The sequence below is a fragment of the Passer domesticus genome, chromosome W (genome assembly GCF_036417665.1).
Source record: "Passer domesticus isolate bPasDom1 chromosome W, bPasDom1.hap1, whole genome shotgun sequence".
Classification (NCBI taxonomy): domain Eukaryota; kingdom Metazoa; phylum Chordata; class Aves; order Passeriformes; family Passeridae; genus Passer; species Passer domesticus.
In genome coordinates, this window is record NC_087511.1 from 47,032,441 (window position 1) to 47,055,873 (window position 23,433).

The window sequence follows — 23,433 nt, forward strand, 5'->3', positions numbered from 1 at the left end:
CGCTGTGTCCTGCCCCCGAGCACGGCCTCCCAGCCGCTGCAGCAGCCTGCCCTGAAGGGCCTGCTTACCTATTAGTGCTGAGCTCCGCTGCGCCCCACGTCCACACCGACTTCTGCTTGTCCAATCATTAACATGAAGTTCACATATTCCTGCCTTCCCAAAACATGTCAAAGGTTACGGAGTTCTCCTCTTTGCTGAAGGATAACCTCTACATAGTTTGTGTTCTCTAAGCTGCAGTTCACAGTGCCATTTCAGAGGACTCAGCTTATTTAGGTGGAACTGGAAGCCTATTATAGACCAAAACCCAGACTTCATCAACAGTGAACAAACCTCAATTTACCTCAGAAAATATGAAGGAAAACAGATGTATTTCCAGACTTAGCAGACTTTTATATGTATATTTATCTGTATTATTCACATTTTGTTAGTTCTTTGTTAAACACACACCACGTTCACTTTCTCCAGCTGCTCAGGAAAGCCAAGTAATTTCTTAGACCCATTAAAGCACTCACATAAAGAAAAGTTATTAAGTTGTCTCCTTGGATTAGTAAGATACCCTGGAGCTGGGGAGTTTAGAGAAGAGCTGTGACAGCAAAGAGAAAGAACGAAGGCCAAACACAGTGTCCAGAGCTGCTTTCTGCCCCACAGGCAGGGTGAAATGCTGCCCTTTCAAAGGGTGATCGAGGAGCTCAGCCAGCACCAGAAGTGCTATAAAACCAACCTGAACAAGCTTTGCAATACACATCTGTATGTTCTGGAAGCACAGAAAAGAAAGCCACGGCAATCCAGCCTGGTGTAAGAAGGAAAGCTGCAGATGTCAGCTTCCAACAGGACAGACAATCCCATGACACACGTCGCGTACGCATTAAGAGAACAGCCTGAAAATAACAATCGATGGGGGTATAAAATTAGAAGGTTGATGCGTTTAACTGAACAGACAAGTGTGAAAGGCACAACGGCTGGATCAATGCAAACCAATATTTGAACAGCTGTCACGCAGACCAGGAAGCTAAAACATTTAACGTGTTTTTCCAAAGGTATATAAAGCGTCTCCGAGTCAAACGGCCCGGGTGGGCAGCTTACGCCCGTTCTCTGAGCGCACAGCCCGTGTGGGATGGCGGGCTGTCCCCCCGCAGTCACAGCGGCACCCGGAGCTGCACTTACCGCGGACCCCGCGCCAGAGCTCCGCCAGGCACCGCTGCTCGCCCGCCGCCTCCGCCCGCACACGCGGAAGTTCAGCCACCGCGGCAATAAATGACCATCGCCACGGCAACGAGGGGAAAGGCCAGCGAGCTTGGCTCTCACCTGCAGAGAGCTTCACCTGAGTCACGGTGGGGGAGTGTCGGTCGGTTCCGTTTGGCTACTTTTTTCCCTTCTCTCTGTGTAGAGACATTTTTGATTCCAACCCACGATAGGTGCCAGCGAGGTAAATTTCCACTAACCGTGAGGAGAGAAACCAGATCCCACTGGAATGTTACCTGCACATAGAGACTCTGTGAATCCAGTTTCATCCACTGAGCACCTCATCTCTATTTTCATTATATCCGAAAGTTTGCAAAACATAACATACTAAAAGATAAGAGATCTTCAAGTCAGTGTTTTGATGGCAAAACAAATCCAAATGGAAAAGTCAACAAACCTTTAATTCCGTGTTTTAACTGTGGCACTTCTGGTTTCCTGAATGAAAACTCACACACAGAGCCCTGTGTGCTACACACACAAACACACACTGCTCTTAGTTCTCCCCATTTGCAGGGGATAAATCAAGCCAGGATCTGCAGTTCCAAAGCCAAATCAACTATGTGCCACCTGCTTAAGGGCCAGTGCTGGCCACAGCAAGCCCAGGAACCGTGCTAGGCTTCTCCTAAATCTCCCAGCAACTGAAACCAAGTTCAGTGGCAGAGCAGTTGAGCTGATTCTCACTTTGATTTGGTGGATTAAACCAATTCACACACGGCTGAGTGAAAAAAAAAGTGCTTTAGGAAGCTATTCCCAAATTGGCTTATCCTGTTCTGACTGGCAGCTCACTAACACCAAACAATGCTGGGCAGCCCAAGAGGGAGAATCCAAGTGGGGTACCCTGTCTGGCAGGCTGTCACCAGCACCCCCAGGGAAGGCAGCTGAGAGCACCCCAAGGAAACAGCTCGATCTCTTTGCACAGTGACTTTCTAAAGGCCATAGCAACAGGATGTGGAAAGCCTCCCTATAATTCCTGCAATATCTTACTAATCTTGAAATTGTCAGTGGCAATTTTGCCAACAGTGTTTGATAAAATCTCAGTTGTGCAATGCAAACAAAATCATGCACCAGAGCTATGACCCAAATCTCCACTCTCCTCTGCAAGTTCAGCACAGAAAACAAACTTGAAAGGTCACCTGGTTACAACTCATCTGGCTCAAGCAGGGGCATTAAAATCTCCTTTCAGCTTCACCACAAGCAGCCTAGGAACCCAGCTCAGGACTTTGTTCTTGCATGTGTTCATCACACTCCTCACCAAATCCAAGAGTAAATCAAACTGTGCCTTTTCTTACCCACAGAGTTCTCAACCCTGGCTGCAGGATGTAATGTAAAAACCCCGTTATTTTCTACATAGAGCGCAAAATTCGAGCAACTAAACCTAAAAGCTTTTGGAGAAAAGAAGGCTATGCAGTTTGGATCATAAAAACCCTCCTGGGTGAAATGCATTGGCCAGTTCATGGAGCATACCTGGTCCTCCAGAGCACTCCTGGCCAAGCAAGGATTCTGCCACAGAAGGAATCATAAGATGAAGCAAACACCAGTAAGCATTAGAAGAACTGCAGAGTTTGGAGAACTGTGGCATTCAAAAGCTCATACAACAGAAAAATAGTAAATGTTTTACAACACTGATTTAGGTCCTATTTCAGACCTCTAAAGAAAAGGGACTACATTCATGTTTTCCTTGGCTGGAATGGCATACTCAGCAGAAAAAACCACCAGGCAGAATTTCATCAAGGCACCAGTTTGTCTTAGAGGGACACTATGACGATGCTGCTCTTCCAAGGGGACCAACCAGAAGAAAAGAGCACACAAAACCAGAATGAGCAAGTCAGAACACAGACACCAGGAGTGGTGCATGGGGATCAAAGGTAGCCACACATCAGTGACAGTGCAGGGGACCAGGAGTCCAGACACCCAGCCCAGTGCTGACAGCACACCATTAACAAACAGGCTCGAACCACAGCGCTGCCCTCCTGAAAATCTGCTTACAAGGTCTTTTTACTACATTTTGAAAAAAATAAATGTTCCAAGTGAATTGTGATCTATTTTTATAGAAACCCACTGAACTCCATGCAGTTAGATATACTTCAGCAATTTTAGCAAGCGTGTTGAACCAGGCCACCTGTGAGCTTTGCATCCTAAAAGAACTTCCATTTAATGGACCAGCTGTGCTGCACAAGACTTTTTTCTCCTTATTTACTTTTCAGACCTACTTATATCATTGAAAGGATCCATGTAAGCAAAACATTGTCTTCTGCACAACCTCACTGATCCTCATGCAATGTCTCATGCAGCAATCACAGAACCATTACAGCTGGGTGAGACCTTCAAGATCACCAAGCCCAGCCTTCAACCCGATATCACAATGCCCACTAACACCCTAAGGGCAGGAGGGTATATTTGCTCAATCATCTGTACCTGTCATGCATTTATAGTCTAGGAAATTCTCTTTCCAAAGGAAACTTTGATCTGTTTTCCTCGACAAGACAAGAAGGGTGTTTAATTTTTGGTGGGAATAGAGAAAAAGAAAAGCACTTGGTACAAGTTGGTATTAAAAACCTGAACAAAGCTTTGACTGGGAGCAACTGGTGCATTTGCAGCAATCTGTGACCTGACAGTGACTCTCCTACATGGACTTAACTTTAAAAACAAACAAACAAACAAAAAAACAGCCAACGAAATCACCCCAAAAAACACACCCGATCTTGATATTGCATGACAGAGCAGCACCAAGCCCATCTGCATCCACACTGAATATTTACTGTGAATTTCAACAGAAAATTCCTAAAGAAAAGTCTGACAGAACTTCTTTACCTTCCCTCTGGGGATTCAAAAACGAAACTGATTACCTAAAACATCAAGGTTTTAAACAAGTACCCCACTTTCTGACATGCACAAAGGAACGATGATTCTCTGTGTAGGATTTTGCCAGTGTCAGGACACTGGCAAAAGAACAAGGTAGGCTGGTTTAATTTCAAATCCTCATTATCCTCAGGTCAGGGCCCACACGGATCCATTACTTTCCAGCAGTACTTCAAAACTTGCTAGGCAAAAGAGAATCACAAAAAAGCCATGTGCCCAGTGGATGTCTACAACCCTGTCCAGTAACAAGAGTCTGAATTCCCAATTAGCAGCCTGCAGCAAGGACTCACAGAAGGACCTGACAGGAGGACTTGCTTTCAAAGCAGCTGCTCTAGAACAACATAGAGGTTTTTACCTTTCACTAAATGAACCTCTGATACATTTATATTTTAATTATTAAAAAAAATTAAACATCTTGAACTGGTGTTTTTTATCTCATGAAATGCACTAGGCCCTTAACATTCAAACTTTTTTCAAGTGAAAAATGATGCCTTCCACTTAATACAACAATGCTCATTTTTTCCTACGTGAAATGGCACACAGCTGCAGCGTAACGCTGTACTTTAGACAAGCGGTTCCCACAAAAACCCACCAATGCATCCAACAGCCCCAGCAGGCACAGCCCCTCCCCGCCCGAGCTCAGCAGCAGCATTACTGTGGTCAATGCTCTTGCCAACCCCGGGCCGGGCCGGGCGGGGCTCGGAGCTCCCTGCTCTGCTGCGAGGTGTGGCAGAGCAGCAGAGCTCTGCAGCACACAGGGCAAGCTGAGCTGCGTTCACCCCACTAGCCCAGCTAGTTGCCAACGGATCGCACAAACATGTTTATGTAACCACAATCTATATTCTTGTTAGATATTTAATGATTCCAGACCGTAAACCATCAGTGGCTGCACTGTTTAATGACAAAACACACATTCAATAAAACCGTAATCCAACAATAAACTGTGATTGGAGGCTCATTTCTAGCCCAGATAACTCCAGGGATCGATTCCACGGCACACACCCACAGCCCAGAGCTGCACCACTGGCTGTTTCACCCAGAGAAAAATGGGACAGGAAGCTTTAAACAGGCTTTGCTGGAAAAACCTTGAGAGCAGGAAAACTCTGCCAAGTGACATGAAAATGCCAGTGTCACTCTTAAAACCCGAAATACCTGTGAACTTCCTCAGTCTCAGAAGACACCAGGCTCAGGTACCCTGGGTGACAGCCAGCGGGGCCACGGCAGCCTGGGAGAAGTGTTTGCCAGAGGGAAGAGCTGGTGACATTGCAATTACTTTGGGACACCAGAACCCACAAGTCACCTCTCTTAACAGCCCACGGAGTGTCTGATGTGAGGCAGTGCTCTTGTTACTGCTCCACAGAGGCTGGGAAAATGGATTTACTTGTGCCTTCAGGGGGCAGCAGCAGAGAGGCTGAAGGAGGTGGGTTTGCTCAGACTGCAGTAACTCCTCATTCCCATGGATCACAGCCTGACATCTGCAGGGAATTCAGCCTGTACTTTTCACTTTTTAGCTGTTGTAATAATTTACCTGCAGCAGCTTTAGCTCAGCAGAAGTTGGGAATGTCAGTTTTCAGAGACACTTCATTTTCTGACACAGTTTGTTTTGTTGCATGAATCATCCTATTATCCAACCAGAAATTAAATTAGATCTTCCAGCTCTTGGCTGCAGTTAATAATTAATGTTACTGTATGAGTCTCCAACCTCCCCTGGTGAAAAAATTCTTCCAAACACATTAACATTTCAGTGAGTGGTGCTGTCAGTCACTCCAGCAGTACACTCCTTTGGCTTCTCTTCTTCATCTTGATCAAGTTTCTTTTTTTAAAAGAACAACAAGTCAGAGCCTCTAGCAGTACCTCTTGTCCATTAAGGCTTTGCTCCCCAAGAATTTCACATCTGGGGGAAGAATCACCCCATTACAGCCTCTGCCCAGATTAGAGGAGAAAAACTATCCACTTAAACCAGTGAAAAGGCCAAGTCAATAGGTATCTGCTCCCACCAGAAACATCTCATGCCAGGCTTTTGGATCCTGGTTGTAGTCCTGGTGTTTCCAACCTACTTGCACACCATTCTACCTCCGTCTCCCCCTTCCCTTCCTGCTCCCTTTTCATCACAGCAGCCCTTGACAAAGCTTTGACTCTTTTTGTTCATCATGAGTATTTATTAGTTATATAAATGGATAGCCTAGGGCTAGCAGGCTCTTCCACCTGAGCACTGGTGTCTCACAAAGAACAAGAAAACTGTTCAGTTACTAATCCAGGCTTAAGGCTGACTAGATTTTGGCAACTGAGCAGCAGCAAGCACAGCCCCTCCTGGCTGGAAAGACAAATCTTTGCTTCTTCTCCAGCACAGCCACTGACATACAGGGATATATTATGAACAGACAAAGATGAGAACAGAATTTAACTTCGTGTGAAAAATAATTGCAGTCAAAAAAAAATATTAACAAGAATATGGCCAATGCAGGAGACTGAGTAATTCAGATGCAGAGGCTCTCTCCTATGCATACATGCATTGAAGGTGCTTTTGAAGAAGAAAAGTAGGCACTAGCTTCATTTAAAGGCATTTTCTTCTTTGTGCTTGTCTTTCACACACTGTAAAAGAACAGACTCTAAAGAAAAACAAATACAGTGATAGTGATACTGAGTGCTTTTTCGGTTTGTATCAGTAATTTCTGCATATATATTGATGGTGGAAGTCTTGGAAGGGTTTCAGGGAAGGTTGGAGTGTTGCTTGCATTGGTTGTTGGATTCGCATTTGTTTTGGGTTTTGGTTGTATTAATTGTTTATGGGAAATTCCTTCAAAATTTGTGAAATTCTATCAATAAATGGATTGTTGCTGGACCAAGCTCAGAGGTTAGCTCAGTCACTTGTTCCCAAAATGGTACTTGACACTGACTAGACTAAGAAACACTCATTAAAATATTCACCACTCATTATCTAAAACAAAGGCTGCACTCTGTGTCCTGCCAGGCATTCTGGATGCAAACTGGGGCTCGATGCCCCAGACAAAAGGCACATTCAGGATCCATGTTTTGCAGAAGCACTGCAATAGGGTCAGTCATTCAGCACCCCAGAGCAGGACCTTGTCCCGGGAAGCACAGATGTGTGTTCCTCCAAGAGGCAGACCAGGAAGGGAGCAGAGGGCACAGCAATGCTGAATTCCTCAGGCAAGCTGCAGGCAGCGAGGCAGTGGATGGGCTTCCACAGCAACCAGCGTGCAGAAACTATTGCTCCTACCTGCTTAGTCCTGACCCAGTGTCACACTGCTACCTGCAGAGATGATGAGGTGACACAGGGCTGCTTGCACCTGACACCACAAGGACTTTTAGAGAGATCAGTCAACAAACTTAGGAATAAAGAACAGGATTTTTCTTCCAAGAACACAAATGCATATTACAGTGACTGAAGTACCAGTGAAAAGCTCTTGGGGTGACACAAATTAACACAAGTCTGAAGAACAAACTCAGTTTCCTCCAGGCAGGTTTAAATGAAGTCACATCCATCCCCTTCCAGAAATAACAAGATGATCTACACCAAGTCCAATTCTGCTGCTAAATGGTGACCATGCTGTACAAAGCAAAGGGAGAAACCAGCTTGGAGGCACAAATCGCAGCCTGCTTTGTCGGAAGGAAGCCTGAAAGTCACTGGCCTCGAGAAAGCCTGCCAAGGAACACTGCTGTGGAGCAGGTGTCCTGCAGAGGGACATATCCTCTCTTCCTAAGCATTTTCATAAAGAGGAAAAAAAAACCAAACAGCACAAAACTCCAATACACAGACAAATAAAGGAAATCAGAGGGATGATAGAGGAAAAGTACTAGTTCCTCCCATGTAACCAATAACCACCCGAGAGATGGGAACATGTCTAAACCAGAAAGAGGTCCCAGCACAACATGTAAGGTGCCAAAGATGCAAGGCAGCAATGAGAAAGAAATTAATATTATTTACTGTCCCTTCAACTCTTTACAACAACTTTATCCTGTTTTGCTTTGTCCATCTCAGAGGCAGCACTTCAGCTTAGTCACTTCCCAACTTGCCCACAGTCCATCCCCACAGTAGCCAGGCCAGAACTACCACTAAATTGGAGTAAGCTGGAATAATGAAAGATTCTCACAATTAGTCTTTACTAAGTCATTGCTTGAATGCAAAAGGGTAATTTTTGTTTAATAATGAGAGTGCTGGCCAGCCCAGCAGACACCTTCACTGGCACACAAAGCCTACTATGTAATTTGGTACCATCTCCTGATAGGAATAGCCAATACTTCTGCATCCAGAGCAGCAAAGTGCTCTCTCTTCCAACACTCCCAACTCTCAAAGAGTGACCTGGACATCTTCTTTCCTCATTCAGCCTTCTCTAAAAACTACAAGTGAGGACAGAAAACTGTAAAAAACAGTAAATCAATGTACCTGTCCTATGCTGTGCTTCCTACCCCTAATGCACCTTCCAAGCACTGAAAGCATTTATGGAATATTAGGAAGGAGAGGGGGAAGGGGAGTTTCTCCATGAAAAAGCTTTTCAGAGGTGATCACACAGGCTGCCTGCAGGTTGTCCTCTGTCTCAATTACCCATAATCCTGTCTTTCCAGCTGACTGGAAGACTTGAGATTTCTCAGAAAGAAAAATCTTAGTGTGATTGAAACAGCAAGGATGTTCCAGTCTGAGCGGCATCACTGCAAGGACTGACACAACATTAATGGCCAGTCTGACCGTGGAGAAGGGCTTAAACCTCTCCTGAAAGCGGCAGGGAGTGCCACCTCTATGTGAGAGCACAGGCTGCAACCACAGAGCAGAGATGAAATGCACAGGTCAAGAACTGCCCCCACTGCTGGGCACAAGCCGCTCACAGCAAAGACCTCCACGCTGGCTCTTCAGCCTCTCCTTACTCTCGAGTCTAACCCTGAGTCCCAGGGACACAAGTGAGAGGACACTGGGCAGCACAACCGAGACCACCAACCACATCCACAGGAAGCACAAGACCCAGGGGGATGCCAGAGCAAGAGGAATTCAGGAAGCCCCAACAGGAGCTGTAAACAGCTTTTATCACACAGAAGTCCTGATTTTCAGCCATAGCACACTCACAGGGAGCACACACACACAGCATGTGTTCCTCCTGACCAGCTGTCTTCCCCGTACACCCTGTCTGGACCAAAGGCCAGCCGTGGGAGGCAGAGGGCTCTGCCAGCTCTGGCCTCCAGGGCAGGGACAGTGCCCCAGCCCCATGGCAGCCCCAGCACACAACACCCCAGAGACAAGCCAGCAGGAGATGCCTTGGGGAGCCACGACAGCCCCAGGACACAGGCAGAGCCTGTTTGACCTCCGGATGGCAGCTAGCCCAGGTCACACATCCAGCAGCACCTGTGTGACAGCCCCAGTGTCCACCAGCCCTGGTGTGTGATTCCAGGCTGGGGGATCAGCCACAGCAATGCCTCACCTTCCCAAGGAACACCAGGAGATGCTGAGTGCAAAAACCAGCCTGTTTCCACAGCAACTGTTAGCAGTGACACACAGCTCCTGTAGCACATTGCAGCCTCATCAAAGGCCTCGTGTGCTCCAGCCTGCAGTGACACCGGGCTCGGGACCCCAACTTCACTTCCCAAACGCTACAGTTCTGGTGTCCAGCACACAGCGGCGACAGAAGTGGCGAGTGCTGAGTGACTTCCCCCAATGGCTGCAGCAGCCGTTTCGGCACTCGCCTCTGACCTCCCTCTCCCACAGGATCTACTTCCTGTCCAAGTTTTGGGAATTTGAAACAACAACTTCACCCCCTCTAGGGCACAGATACTTGAGAGCTGCTGGCAGCCTGTGGCATGCACTGGCCCAGGGTACAGGTACCTGGCACCAAATTACAGATGATCACCTCTCACTGGAGTGAGATGAAGAAACACAAATGCAGGTACAAGTAGCTCAAAACCAAACTGACCATACCCAAAATAAAATGACAGCAGCACAAGGGATTAAAGGTAAATTCTCATTATGTCAGCAGCCTGAAGAAACCACTCAGGGTTTTGCTAAATCAACAAGCAGTGTTAAGAGGCATTTCTTTATTAACCATGTCAATCAAAATAGTGACTAAAGCTGTGACTGAAATGTTTTAAAATATGCACCAGTTCCAAGCCAAATTTTGGACAACATTCTAAGAAAAAGAAGTGACACAGGTAGGCACGTGATATGAAAAGGTGACCACAGGACTTGAAAACACATTAGCTACAAACTGCAGCATCTTAACTCTGCAGACTTTGAGGCCAGTCACTAACAGTTGTGAAGGGCCCATGGTTTCAACAGGATCTTGCATTAGGAGCATGCAGGAACATGGTGACAAATGACCTGGCAGGTAATCCACACCCAGCCTGTAACCATTTAGCACAGTCTGGTTTACAATGTTTGACTTTCTACAAACACAGTTTGTGACAAACTACAACAGAAACTAGTTAAGACAAAACCAAAACCTGACTGCAACTTGATTTGGCACAATCTCTGGTACAGCTGCAGGATATCCTGGAAAAAACAACTCTGACCTTGCTCGCAGCCTGGTCAGACCTGCCCACACAGCACCTACAGGACAGGGGAGGGTCTGCTGGCCTTTGCTGCAACCACCTGTCCCATTCTGGGGTTCCAGAGTGCCACAGCCACCCTTGGGATGCAGCTGGCCCTAAAACAGGGATAAGTAAAATCTCAGCCTCAACACAGGGGAGGAAAATGCAACATGTTCTTTATCATGCTAATTAGAACACAGAATGAGAAGGCAGCTTCTGGATAAGAGGTAACAGAAGCATCAGGATAATCCACTTTGTACGAAAAAGAAAATTTGGAAAAAAATATCCATAGTGCTACCCTAAAAAGAGAACAATCCACTCAGGTTCACTGCCCCTTATGTCTCCTAAAGGCCCACATCCAGCTCTGGTTTCCAGACCTGCAGCCAGCCTCCCTGGTGGCCAGGGGAAGCCCGTCCCCGTTCCTGAGCAGCTCTCCGGTTCCTGCACTTCAGGCAGCACCCAGCAGCACTGCTGGAGTCCTGATGTCATGGCCACAACCAGAGAGGGGCTTCTGAGGAAGGAAAACACACCTCTGGCACTCTCAGGGTACCAGTGCCATGGGAATAGCTAGTTTTTAACAAGAATGCTCTTGTCTCCTACAAGCCTCTTAGCAAGCATGACTGGTAGGAGAGGCTCAGCCCCAGAACTGTGGGTGACAAACAGCACCGGAGCCAGCCGAGGCAAGGCTGGCACAGGAGAAGCCAGCCCTCCTGCTGGGCTGGAGAGGCCGGGAGCGCTGCCCACACACAAGGCAGGAAGCAAGATTCATGCCGCTCACTGCGCTCCCAGGGCAGCCCTGCTCCAACAGCAGGGACGGCGAGTCACCAGCACGGACACCGTCAGGATCCAGGTGTGTCACTGCTGGGACCAGCCTGCCAGGGAAAAAGCACACTGCAAGGCTCCCTCCCACGGGGAACAGAAAGGAGAAGTGCCTCCTCGGGCCACGGCAGCAGGGGTGCTGTTATTCACACACCGGCCGGGCCAGCATGCGCAGGAATTTACCTGACCCTGAGGACTCGGTGTTTTTCTATGAACAGTGGAAATAAAGAATAAAATATAAATGACCAAACTTGACCAGATGGGACTGAAACAAACCAGCAAGGATAAATGCAGAGGTCTTTCTGGCGCCCACCCAAACTTGTGCCTCCACCACTTATCCTAAGGAAACAAGCGCAGGCCGTGCAAGGAACGTGCCCCTCACTGTGGCACACAGCACCTAAGCTGCCCAGCTCACCACTCCTAGCATCGGGCAGCTCTCCACCTCGAGTGTCCACCACCCAGTGGGATGGTGTAAACTTTAGCACTAGGACTGCATTTTAACAAAGGGGTGGGGGGACAGGCACATATGAAGATACAAAGTGAGGCAAGGAGGTGATCCTGCAACCCTGAACTCGAAACAGTGACACCATTCCCTCAGCTATAAAATGGAGCTGCATCTACACCGCTGCTGTATGCCCTCAGTTCACTAAAGCAAGACCTGTCCAAGACAGAACATTTTCAAGTTCTTTCAGCTCAACTGTTACAAACAACAGCCAAGCCAATATTTTGTAATACCTCGAACATCACTGTACAAAGAGCAGAGGTTAAAGAAGCACATCCATTGCTCATTGCTGTACAGCAAAGCCGTTGCTTTGTTAAGGAGGCTGAATCACCACAAGCACAAAGCCCAAACTCACAGTTCTGTCCACTCACCAATTCTCTATCTTACCACTCCCTTCACAAAGAGCAGGAGGGGTCAACGCAAGAAATCTTTAAAGAAAGGTTGAAAACTCCCCTTGTTTGTTAGGGAATTAATCTATTTAACATTCTGCTTTTAGACAACCTCGTCACAGACTCCATCAGGGTCAGGATTCTAGCCAAAGCTCTGGATTCATGAGACCCACACAGCCACTGTCACAGCTCACAGCCACTAAAGAGCAGGTGCCCTACCCTCCCATCACACACACCCTCCACCACCACCCCAGCAGCTCGTGCCACACATACCTCTGAATTCCATCACCTTTCCAGAAGTTGCTGCAATTCAACGGCCCTGCAAAGACGTGGGACACTGTCCATGGGTGATCCCAGGGTGTACGAGAGAAAGCAGCATCTCTCAGCAGTGCAAATCCACTGGATTTGTGTGGGCTGCTCCAGAAGCCATCAGCCTCAACTCCCTCTGATCAAGCAGAGGATGGAGGTGCAAGAAAACTGTCCTGGGATCAACCACTGACAGCAGCACCAGCTGAACATCATCAGCACATATTAAATAACAGCTGAAGGTCCATAGCACATATTAAACACCAGCTGAAGGTCCATAGCACATATCTAACACCACCACCAGCTGAAGGTCCATAGCACATATTAAACACCAGCTGAAGGTCCATAGCACATATCTAACACCACCACCAGCTGAAGGTCCATAGCACATATTAAACACCAGCTGAAGGTCCATAGCACATATCTAACACCAGCACCAGCTGAAGGTTCTCAGCACACCCCACACACCCAACTGTGCCACAAGGGCCCAGTGCTAAGGAGGCAGTCTCAACAGGCAGCCCTGTATTACACCCAATCCATAAATCCACATTTGGTACATTTTAGTAACTCAGGCTGAAGTACCTCTGATGGGAGCAGCCAGCACAGCCTCATTTCCAGGCAGCTGGGCTTTCTCCACCACCCATGGTCTCAGCTTGGCCTCCTCTCTCCCACTCCAAAATCCAACACTTCTGTAGGAACTTCATTTTTGTCCACATGGCTTCCACAGCAGTATGCTCCAAACCTTACATCCAGTGCCACCAGGAAGAGGACAAAAGCAGATTTTCCCCACCACACCAATTTCCAAACAGACCCTCCATGAGGGAGTCATCCCATGACACCTTCTGAACACTACTCATCACCCCCATCTCTATAAAATCCCACCATGAACTCGGTGTGATCATCCACATAACACAGAGACGCTTAAGGAGAGTCAGACTTTGAACTGCTTTCAATTAAAACCAACACAGATCACAGGAACATACTTCCACCCTCAAGCCAGGATTATTCAGCACAGGATCTGCCAAAGGAGAGCGCACTGCACGGTTGTGCTCCCTGTTCCAAGTCGTTCTGCTTCTCTCCAGCAGATAAAAGACATGGAAACAGGAAAACCTGACTTGAGCTGGCAGGACACCAACACAGCCACACTGATCCGTGCAGTGAGGCACAAAAACAAGGTGCCATGGCTTAATGGCAAAGCCCAACTCATTCATGGAGCGATTCCTCAGAATAGCCAGTGTTCTCACAACTGGAGATGTTTATTTTGATCAGGAAAAGGTTCCTAAATCCTAGAAATCGGGATTCTGACAAACACCTACAGCCTGCCAGCATGCAGGAATTATGGTCAAATGGAAAGAAAAAAATGAACAATTACAAATATACACACCAAGTCTGTTGCCAAGTCAAGACATCACCTGGCAGACATAATACATCTCTAAATACCATGATCTATCTCAGAAATCAAGTTTCAGGATTTGTTTTGTTGGGGCTTTGAGTTGTTTTTTATAGGTTGGCTTATTTTTAACTATTTTAACTGCAATTAGGTTACAGACCTGTGCAATTTAGCCACATCTCTTATTTTAAAATTAATTACTAGTTCTCTACAGAAAACAATCCCTTTCCAAAGGATTTGGTTTTCTTCTTTCTGGCAGGGGAGAGGAAAAGACAGTGGGAGCAGGGGAAGGGAACACTCCAGCACTAGAAACTGGGCAGCTTAAGAACCCCATGCTGGAAAAAGTTGGCATGACAATGTGTTGAATACTTCTGAAAGCCGCAGTTCCAGTCCCAGGCAAACCCTGTCAGGTGTTAGTACTGACCTGGCAGCAGCTCCAGTCCTGAGCTGAACATGCCAGCAGTAAAACCACATTCCTCTCCCAGTGCTCAAGGTAGGAGTCACCCAACCCGCGCCACATTCCTGCCCAGCTTACCCAAAATAACAGTGTACACAAGATTACACTGCACTTCTTTCCACAAGGGGACAGAGCTGCCCAGCAGCACCTCTTCTACTGCTACAGTAAAACCCTACTAGTCAACACAATGAAACATTTAAGACAAAGTAGCAGTGAAAGAAAAATATGGAGAAATTTATGGAAGTTAATGAGATTTCTCTGTTCACCACCACCAAAATTTAACTGTAATTAAATCAATCTACTTCTGCACATTGTTATCCTATCTACGACTTTCTGTTGACTGAAGCTGTTGGATAAACCAGCCCTCACTGCTATTACAAGGCCTGGAAGTTTCCAGCTTGCTCAGAAAGTCCCAGTTTATATTGCAGAGTTTAATTAAGCAAAGGTCTAGGCCCCATCTGATGTCGTGGGACTGAGAGATTGTCAATTTGGCCCAATCCAGCAGAAATCAGTGAGCTGCCAACAGGCTGCACCACAGCACCACCTCTGACGTGGCTTCTGGATCCTAAAGCACCTGTGCAGGCAGCCCACCTCACACCAGGACCTGTGTTTGGTTCAGAAAGGAGAAGTATTACATAACACAGAACCTTTCACTGGCTGGAGACACAGCTCCAGCCTAGAAGCTGCAGGGGTGAATTCCTCCCACAACATCCTAAGATGTAACACCAATTCCCTTCTGACAGATAAGCTCATTCAGCACTCATACCATGCCTGGTGATATTTTCAAACCAAAACACAAAAAATCCCGTCAGAAATCTGTTAACTCCCAGTGCAAGCTGTGCCCCGGGGGTGAGGTGCCTGCTCAACAGGTGTGGGGCTCACAGTCCATGTTTGCTTCCCAGGAAAATGGCCTCTGTGCAGGAGCAGAGGAAAACCTCGAGTTCCCATTTCCCACTACACAGTGCCCTCCAACGGCCAGCCCTTCACATGAAAATAAGGAATGCTTATCCCCCTTCCCAAAGGCAGCAGCGGAACCGTGCCTTGCACTACCTGCATACCACCCTCGGAGGACAGGACAGCAGCCGGGGAGACAGAGCCAGCTCTCAATGGGGGTACAGCTAAAACTAACATTCCTTGTCTCCCTCAGATCCTCACATTAATACAAGCCTGCTTCAATGTCTTTACATTCATTTTATAATAAAACTGGAATTTACTTAGTGTCAGCAAAACATGCCGATATCTCATCAAAAGCTGGTTTAAAATGCAGGCTGTTATAAAAATCTATTGACCTCCTGAGAACCACAGCCTATTTTGATATTCTGCCACACAAGTAGATATGCAAGCCCTGTCATTTATGAAATGTTTCCTTACCTGGACTTTTTAATCATCATTTAAGGTTTACATGCTATCCCTGAAGCCAGTGCACTTAGAGTCTATAACAACAATTCAGGGTCAATAAAAAAGTCACTATTCTGAATTGCTTATTGCTAAGACACTGTCAGTGCTGTGACCAAGGGAGGCCCCTCGCACACTCAGACGGCAGTGAGGCTTTTATGTAACCAGAATATTCAGAGCAGAAACAACAGAGCTCTCATTTAAAGGGTCTGTGTTCAGGGTGGTGACAAAGGGTGCATCTTCTCAAGGAACTCAAGGGTTTTTTCACAAAAGCCTCCAGGTTTCAAGAACACAGTGGGCTGGACTGAAGCTCCTGGGGCCAGGGGTGCATCCCTGGGCAGACTGGCTCCCACACTGCCCCTTTCCACCTCATAGCTGAGGAGCCACAGCCACCCACAAGCTCTTCTCCAGCACATCAGTGCCCTGGTCCTTCATCCAGCACTCAGCACCTGGAGCTCCAGTGCTGCTCCAGGAGCTGAGCTGGGAACCAGCGCAATGAAGGGACATGGCTCTGGAACCCCTCCCCAGCACCAGTCCTGGCAGGGGCTCTGTGAGGACAGCCTGGGCTCAGGAAACATCCCCGGCCGTGCCAGCACAGTGCACAGAAGCTGGGTGAGCTGCAAGGTGCAGCCTCACCACTGTGACCACACAGCAGGAAACGTCACCTGAAATCGAACCGCAGCCATCTACAACACTGACACTGCCCAAGCAACTCAGCACTGCCAAACTTCCAAAGTTTATGGTTTGCCTCAAATGCAAGGCAGAGGAATCCGGCCCTGAACTCCCACTTGTCACTGCTGTCACCAAGTCCAGGGAGGGAGGGAAAATCGCAGCCCTTTTCCTCCCCAGTAAATCCAGCTGATTATGAGCAATAACATCTTCTTGAGGCCTTTGCAGCCCCATCTCATGGATCTGTTAACACGAGACTCGAGTACTGGGAAAGAGACACCCTCAAGGGAGATCATTCCAGAGCAACAAATCCATCAGGAACATGTAAACACGAGGCACAAAAGCCAACCTCCCATATGCCTCAGTCTGAAACAGTTTGCACAGACAGTTTATCCATTACAGCACGAGCTGCATTTCACCACAGCACCACTGTGGCAAATCTTGGCTTATTCCTTACCTTGATGCCAGATCCAGTAGAGGTGAGCCCGTGCTTTACAGGAATCCATCCTGTCCATCACACCCGGTTTGTTTCCCTTTCCCCAAAGTGTGTCTCAATAAAGTGAAGCAGCACACAGGCTCCTGAGGTCCTGAAATCCTTCAGGAGTCACTCTTCAGGCACAAGGCTTTGCCCAGCACAGCATACCAGAACTAAGATGAAAGGTTAGGCTACAGTGACTACACACAGAATTATTTATCTTGAGGCATATGGGATTATATCTCACACATCAAGATATTTTCAGGAACATAAGATCCTTTTGACAATTTCTAAGGCATGACAAAATGTCATCTCAGTAGGAAGCTTCTCATTCCAATTGACTCAATCACAAGTCACAGAAGTTGAATAGAACTTAAAAAGAGAACAATGCTGGAACTGCAGAGAGCAGTTTCACATATGAACCCCTTTTTCCCCTAATATTTTAAAGTATAGAAAGACACTCTTCAAGGATCTTTTTTCTCAAGTTCTGTTTTTTATTAAAGCAAACAAGTTCCAAGGAGCTGCAAGTTTTGCTTCCATCCAAGGACACTAAGAAAGCAAAATGTTTGTGGATTTGTGTGGGCAACATCTGACTCTGAAGAAACCCAAAGTGAAACAAACAAGAGGTGCACTCCATTCACAAATATTTTCCACTACAAAGGGCTGTAAGTTTTTATATACACTGATATTTCGAGATTGCATGAAAGCACCTAAGCTTCCAGCAGCCTGTATAAATATTATTTCACAGAATCGCAAAGAGGCTGAGGTTGGCACGAGCTCTGAAGGTCACCTGGCCCACCCCCTGCTTAAGCCAGAGCTGGCTGCCCACGCCTGTGTCCCGATGTTCCCAAACAGCCCCAAGGATGGAGCTCCAACAACTGAGCAGCCTGGCCCAGTGCTGAGGTCATCCTGACAGTGAAAATTGGCAGGGCATGAATCTGATTTACAACTCATTTTAACTAATTAATATAAAACATTTTACAGTTCAGGTTTACAAGCAGGCTGATCTATGAACACAACATCATCTGCCATGAAAAACTGCAATGGTTGGCTCATCCCCGGTGACTCAGTGATGCCCAAATGCCCAAAAGGCCTAGTGTTCCAACACCTATCGGAGCAGGATTCACGCGGAAGGCAGCCCTGTGCACAGGGATGAGTGCAGGCCACAGTCTGCAGACACGCCGGCACACGCGCAGCCGGGCCTGCTCCACGCCTACCACACATCAGCTGTGCAAGCAGGAGGGAAGCCTGTGCCTCTGGTCTGTGGGAGACTGCTGGTTCTCTCTCTGGAGAGCCACTCAGCAAGTCCAGCTTGCAAGTAAATCACTGCATTTTCCAATCAGCAAATGTGCCAGGAGTGGGAGCCCTGCACAAGGCCAACTCAAAGCCCTCCAAAACCCATCTACAACAGATCTGCAAACTGCATTTCAAACCCAGGCAGGAACAAAGGAAACAAACAGGCTGAATACATCCACATACACAACTCAGCCTCTCACAGCTCTCTCACAGCTAATAGAGCTCTGCTTTCCAAAAAATGGTGAGCCAAGTCCAGGTCAATGCTAGCAGGATGTCATTAGCCAGAGGCCAGCCTGCAGAGAACTATCAGCACACCTTCCTCAGCCCACCTGAGCTTGACCTTTACTAGGGCTTTCGTACAGCCACCTTCCTGAGAGAGACCATCCTCCCCTCCTCCATGCTCTCCTCTGCCCATTACTAGAGACTCAACAGCAGGTCAGGCTCTCAGGGTCATGAAAGTACAGCCCAACAGGCTCTAAGTATCACCCTTCTCCATGCCACCCCTCCCTCAGACCCTTTTCCCTCTTTTTTCCATCCTATTTCCATTTGTGAACTCCCACTTTTAGATGGTCACTGCTCTTCCTGAGAAGTGTCCAGCATCAGCAGGTGCACTGCGAAGCAGGGGACAAAGCACAGTCTGCTGTCCCTCAGGCAGTGTGGCTGTGGTCATCACTGCAGCTGTGACACTGGTCACTGCTGAGACACCAGAGCCTGTCTTTTCCAGCAGCTCCTTTTCTAACAGCTTGGTTTTACCCTGGGAGACGAGTGACAAACACATCTCTCTGCCCACTGCTCCACAGGCCAAGTCCCCAGCATCCACTGGGGCTGAGCCCCTGCTGTCCTGAGATCCCTCCACCTCCAAGCCAAGGTGAGAGCAGCCAGCAGATTTCTCCCTGTATCCATTTCTCTTTAGCATTCTGTGCAAGTACCAGCATATGTCGAGGCAGGAGGCAGGGACAAAAGACACAGCCAAGCGCACGCACAACAGAAAAGGCAGCAGCCAAGCTCCAGCACGATGTTCTCAGCCACCTCCCTGAGACCTGCCAGGGTGGCTCCAGGTTTCCCTTCTCCTCACAGATCGCACTTGCTAATATAAGCACAAAAGCATCTCCAATCAAAGTCCTGGAATGCCCATGCTGGGACAGCAAACCCCACAGCCTTTAGCTGCTCCCTAAGCCCGGGCAAACCCCCAGCAGCAGGCAGGAGCACCACAGGCCCTCTGGAGCCCAGGACTGGCAGGATTACGGCAGGCCCCCGGCAGCCCCGGAGCAAGCAGGGCCCTGCAGATGGCCCAGCAGGGTGAGGCAATGCACCGGAGCTGGCCCAAAGCTGCCTGGGGACTGTGCCAGCCACCGCTGTGCTCGCACGAAGGCTTATGGAAACAGCCCAGGGAAGAGAAGGTTCTCTCTCTGTCGTGCTCGCTATCTCCATCACCCAACGCTCCTGCAACGCCCTCTCCTCGCCCCTACCTTCACACACATGCAGAGCATTTGCAATCACTCTGCTCTCAGTTTTATAATTTAACAACAACAGAACGACACCCCCCCTTACCAAAACACCCACTCCTGCCCAGGAACCTCCTTCCCAATGAGAATTAAACATTACAGTCATCCAGACCCGGTGCTGCTGAAATACACCAGGTAAGAAACACTGTCAGTTTCACAAGGCACAAGATGTTTTTAATGTTTTTTCTACACCACAGACTGACACATCGCCCGTTGTGTTCAGCCCCACAAAACCGGAAGCAATGCTGTTGTAATTACTATTCACTCCTGCAAAAATAAAAGATATACGAGCACTCTAACAGCCGATACCCTGAAACCACAGCCCAGTAATGCAGCCTTGCCCGTTGCTGATGCTCTATGGCACTGGCTCCCAAGAAAAGGAGCACCTGACCAAGGCAATGAAACAAAAAGGGCGTTAAGCAAGATTTTTAACATTCACCTAAAGTAAACTGGACCGTTCTCCTAATACCTGCATGATTTGTTTGATTCTGCAGAAGACATCGGCTGATAAAGCCGCCACACGGCGATTAGTTATCGCGGGTCCTACCCCGCTTATCAGCTCCATCTGCATTGGGGCCAGGCTGTGTCTGACACAGTACCCGGCGCACCGGCCGCTCCGCTCCGGCCCCGCGGCCGCTCCCCGGGGACAGCGGCAGCGCTGCGGGGAGGAGGCGGAGAGGGGCGGCCGCCCCCGCCCGCAGCACCGCCGGCCGCGGCTCTTTGTTCGCCGCCGGCCCCACCGAGGCACCCGCGGGCTCCGGGCGGCCGCACCTGCCGAGGGAGCGGGCAGCGCTCCGCGGGCCGGGCCGCTCCCGGGCAAGGGGCCGCTGCGGGAGGGGCGCGGAGCCCCGCGGGGCGGGCAACGCCTGCCCTCCCGGACCGACCGTCGACCTTCGCCCAGCTCCCGAACCTCAGCCGCGGCTCCCGCCGACGGGGCCCCGGCACACCCCAAACCAGCCCGTCCGCGCCGACCCACCTCGTCCTCCGAGAGCCCGTACACCGGTTCCGCCGCCGCGGTCGCCATGGAGCCGCTCCCGGGCCCGCCGAGCCGCCCGCCGCCGCCTTCTCGTCCTCCTCCCTCTCCTGCTGCCGCCGCTGGCCCGCGGGCGGCGGAAGACGCCGGGAGCCGAGCCCGGCGGAAAGGGGCCGGGGGCGGGGCCGCCGGGGGCCGCCCGCGCTGCCGCCGCCGCCGCCGCGGGCCGGGGCTGAGCGCGGCCGCAGGGACGGGGAGCGCCGGCGGGGCGGGGAGAGCGCCGGGCCGGCCCAGCAGCGGCGGGCGGGGCGCGGCACAAAGCGCGGGAGGGGCCCCGCTCCGCGCCCGCGCCGCCCGGAGGGACGGGCGTGAGGGGCGTGAGGGGGCGCGTGAGGGGAGGGGCAGAAAAGGGCGCGAAGGAGCGGGCGCGCGGAGGGGGGGGGGGGGGCAGAAAGCGGGGCGCGAGGGATGCGCGCGCGGGGGCGGCGGGCGCGTGGGGCAGGCGCCCCCCAGCGGGCGGGAGCGGCGCCGCTGCGCCCGGGCTGCGAGAGCGCGACCCGAGCCGGACCGGGCCGTGACCGGGATGTGCCCCGGGATGTGCCCCCGAGCCGGACCGGACCGTGACCGGGATGTGCCCCGGGATGTGCCCCCGAGCCGGACCGGGCCGTGACCGGGATGTGCCCCGGGATGTGCCCCCGAGCCGGACCGGGCCGTGACCCGAGCCGGACCGGGCCGTGACCGGGATGTGCCCCGGGATGTGCCCCCGAGCGGGACCGGGCCGTGACCGGGATGTGCCCCGGGATGTGCCCCCGAGCGGGACCGGGCCGTGACCGGGATGTGCCCCGGGATGTGCCCCCGAGCCGGACCGGGCCGTGACCGGGATGTGCCCCGGGATGTGCCCCCGAGCGGGACCGGGCCGTGACCGGGATGTGCCCCGGGATGTGCCCCCGAGCCGGACCGGGCCGTGACCGGGATGTGCCCCGGGATGTGCCCCCGAGCGGGACCGGGCCGTGACCGGGATGTGCCCCGGGATGTGCCCCCGAGCGGGACCGGGCCGTGACCCGAGCCGGACCGGGCCGTGACCGGGATGTGCCCCGGGATGTGCCCCCGAGCCGGACCGGGCCGTGACCGGGATGTGCCCCGGGATGTGCCCCCGAGCGGGACCGGGCCGTGACCGGGATGTGCCCCGGGATGTGCCCCCGAGCCGGACCGGGCAGCAGCCCCTGTCCCGGGCCGTGTCCTGGTGCGGGCCCGGTATGGGCAGGAGCGCAGCCCCCGCTGCTGTCCGGAGCAGTCGGAGGTGGTCGCCCACCGTGGCATTTCTTCCCTCACCATCACGACTTTTAGGGAAACAAAACACTGTGGGCACTTGGAGTGAGGGCCAAACCAAGTCCCGCTTTAGCTGTGAAGGAGCGTTTGGTTTGCTTTGTGCCCCTGCGCAGGCCGTGCCCCGGCCGTGCCCCTCCCGTGCCAATCCCCCTTTATGATGTCCCGGGTTCTCCCAGCACTGCGGGCGGTGGTGCTCAGTGCAGGCTGTTGGGGTTCCGTGCCCAGACACGTTCATGCTCTGCTCCATCCACCTTTAGGTGCACAATGTGTGACCAAAGGCACGTGGGCTGCTGGCACGGGACAGCTCTGTCACCACCGCCCAGCCCAAGGCTGTTCTGTGCGCTGCAGAGAGTGCCACTGGCTCTGGCCTCAGCAGCCCGCCCCTGTGCCCAGGTGCTTTGTGCCCCTTTCTGTTTCGCTGAGCCCAGCACAACGGGGAAAGGAGATCCCTTTTTCTGGAGAGATTCCACAGCAGTCTCGAGGCCGCAAAGTGTTTTTGCAGCCCTTCCCAAGCCCTTTCTGGGGCAGGAGGGGTGTGACCTCTGCCCAGACAGCAGTGCTGAGCCCTGGAGCTGAGCAGGGGCTGTTAAAGTCCAGCCCGGGAGCCAGCAGCCTTTGCACTGGCACGGTCACCCCTGCCATAAAGCACACGTGGTGCAGGCAGGGCCTTCCCCAGCAGCACGGGCACCCTGCTCCTGCCTGGCCAGGCCAGCCTGGGCTGCTGGAGCCCCTGGGCCCCTCCACAGGCCTCTGGCCAGCACAGATCCCGTCTGACTCCTCTTTGTTCCGAGCCCAGCAGATCATTCCCAGCTCTGCACGTAGCTTTGCCCCCCTGCTTTGCACTCACCTGCTTGGCTGCCTTAACAGAAGCATCTCTGCCACCTCTCATCCCCTGGATGCACGGAAAACCAGGATTTCAGGAGTCCTTTCCTTCAGTCCATAAACACACCTCAGTTCTTTCCTTCCCATATCTCTGTGCTGACACCAGGAGTTGGAAACCGTCAGCAGTCTGCATGTTCCTATCCAAGAATGTTTGTTTCTGAAGGGCAGAATGAAAAAGAAACAGTAGATGTAATTCAGCAGCTCAAAGTGGACTGCAATCCCAGCACGGTAAAGATGGTGATGTGTGGAAACCTGAGAATCCAGATCATTTCTGCAGCACATGTTCGTGTCCCTCTAAAATCACATCCATGCTTTTTCCTTGCACCTCGCAGCGCCTGGGCTGCTGGTGGTGGACAGGCAGCCAGCACTCCCACCAACAGGTGCTCCCCAGGGAAAGGTACACCTGTACACAGC

At 50.8% G+C, this 23,433-nt stretch overlaps 1 protein-coding gene across 2 annotated transcripts in view; it reads right to left on the reverse strand.

The window, feature by feature from the left end:
• The window catches only part of LOC135289008 (E3 ubiquitin-protein ligase NEDD4-like), an 89,409-nt gene that overhangs the window by 63,983 nt on the left and 1,993 nt on the right, over nucleotides 1-23,433 (reverse strand). Inside the window, exon 2 of one of the 2 annotated variants that reach the window (XM_064402389.1) lies at nucleotides 22,985-23,176. In XM_064402389.1, coding sequence (XP_064258459.1) covers nucleotides 22,985-23,026 — 42 coding nt within the window. In that variant the 5' untranslated portion in view covers nucleotides 23,027-23,176. Of the gene's footprint in view, nucleotides 1-20,811; nucleotides 21,167-22,984; nucleotides 23,177-23,433 lie in introns of those variants that run through there. The other variant, XM_064402388.1, reaches the window with a different exon arrangement.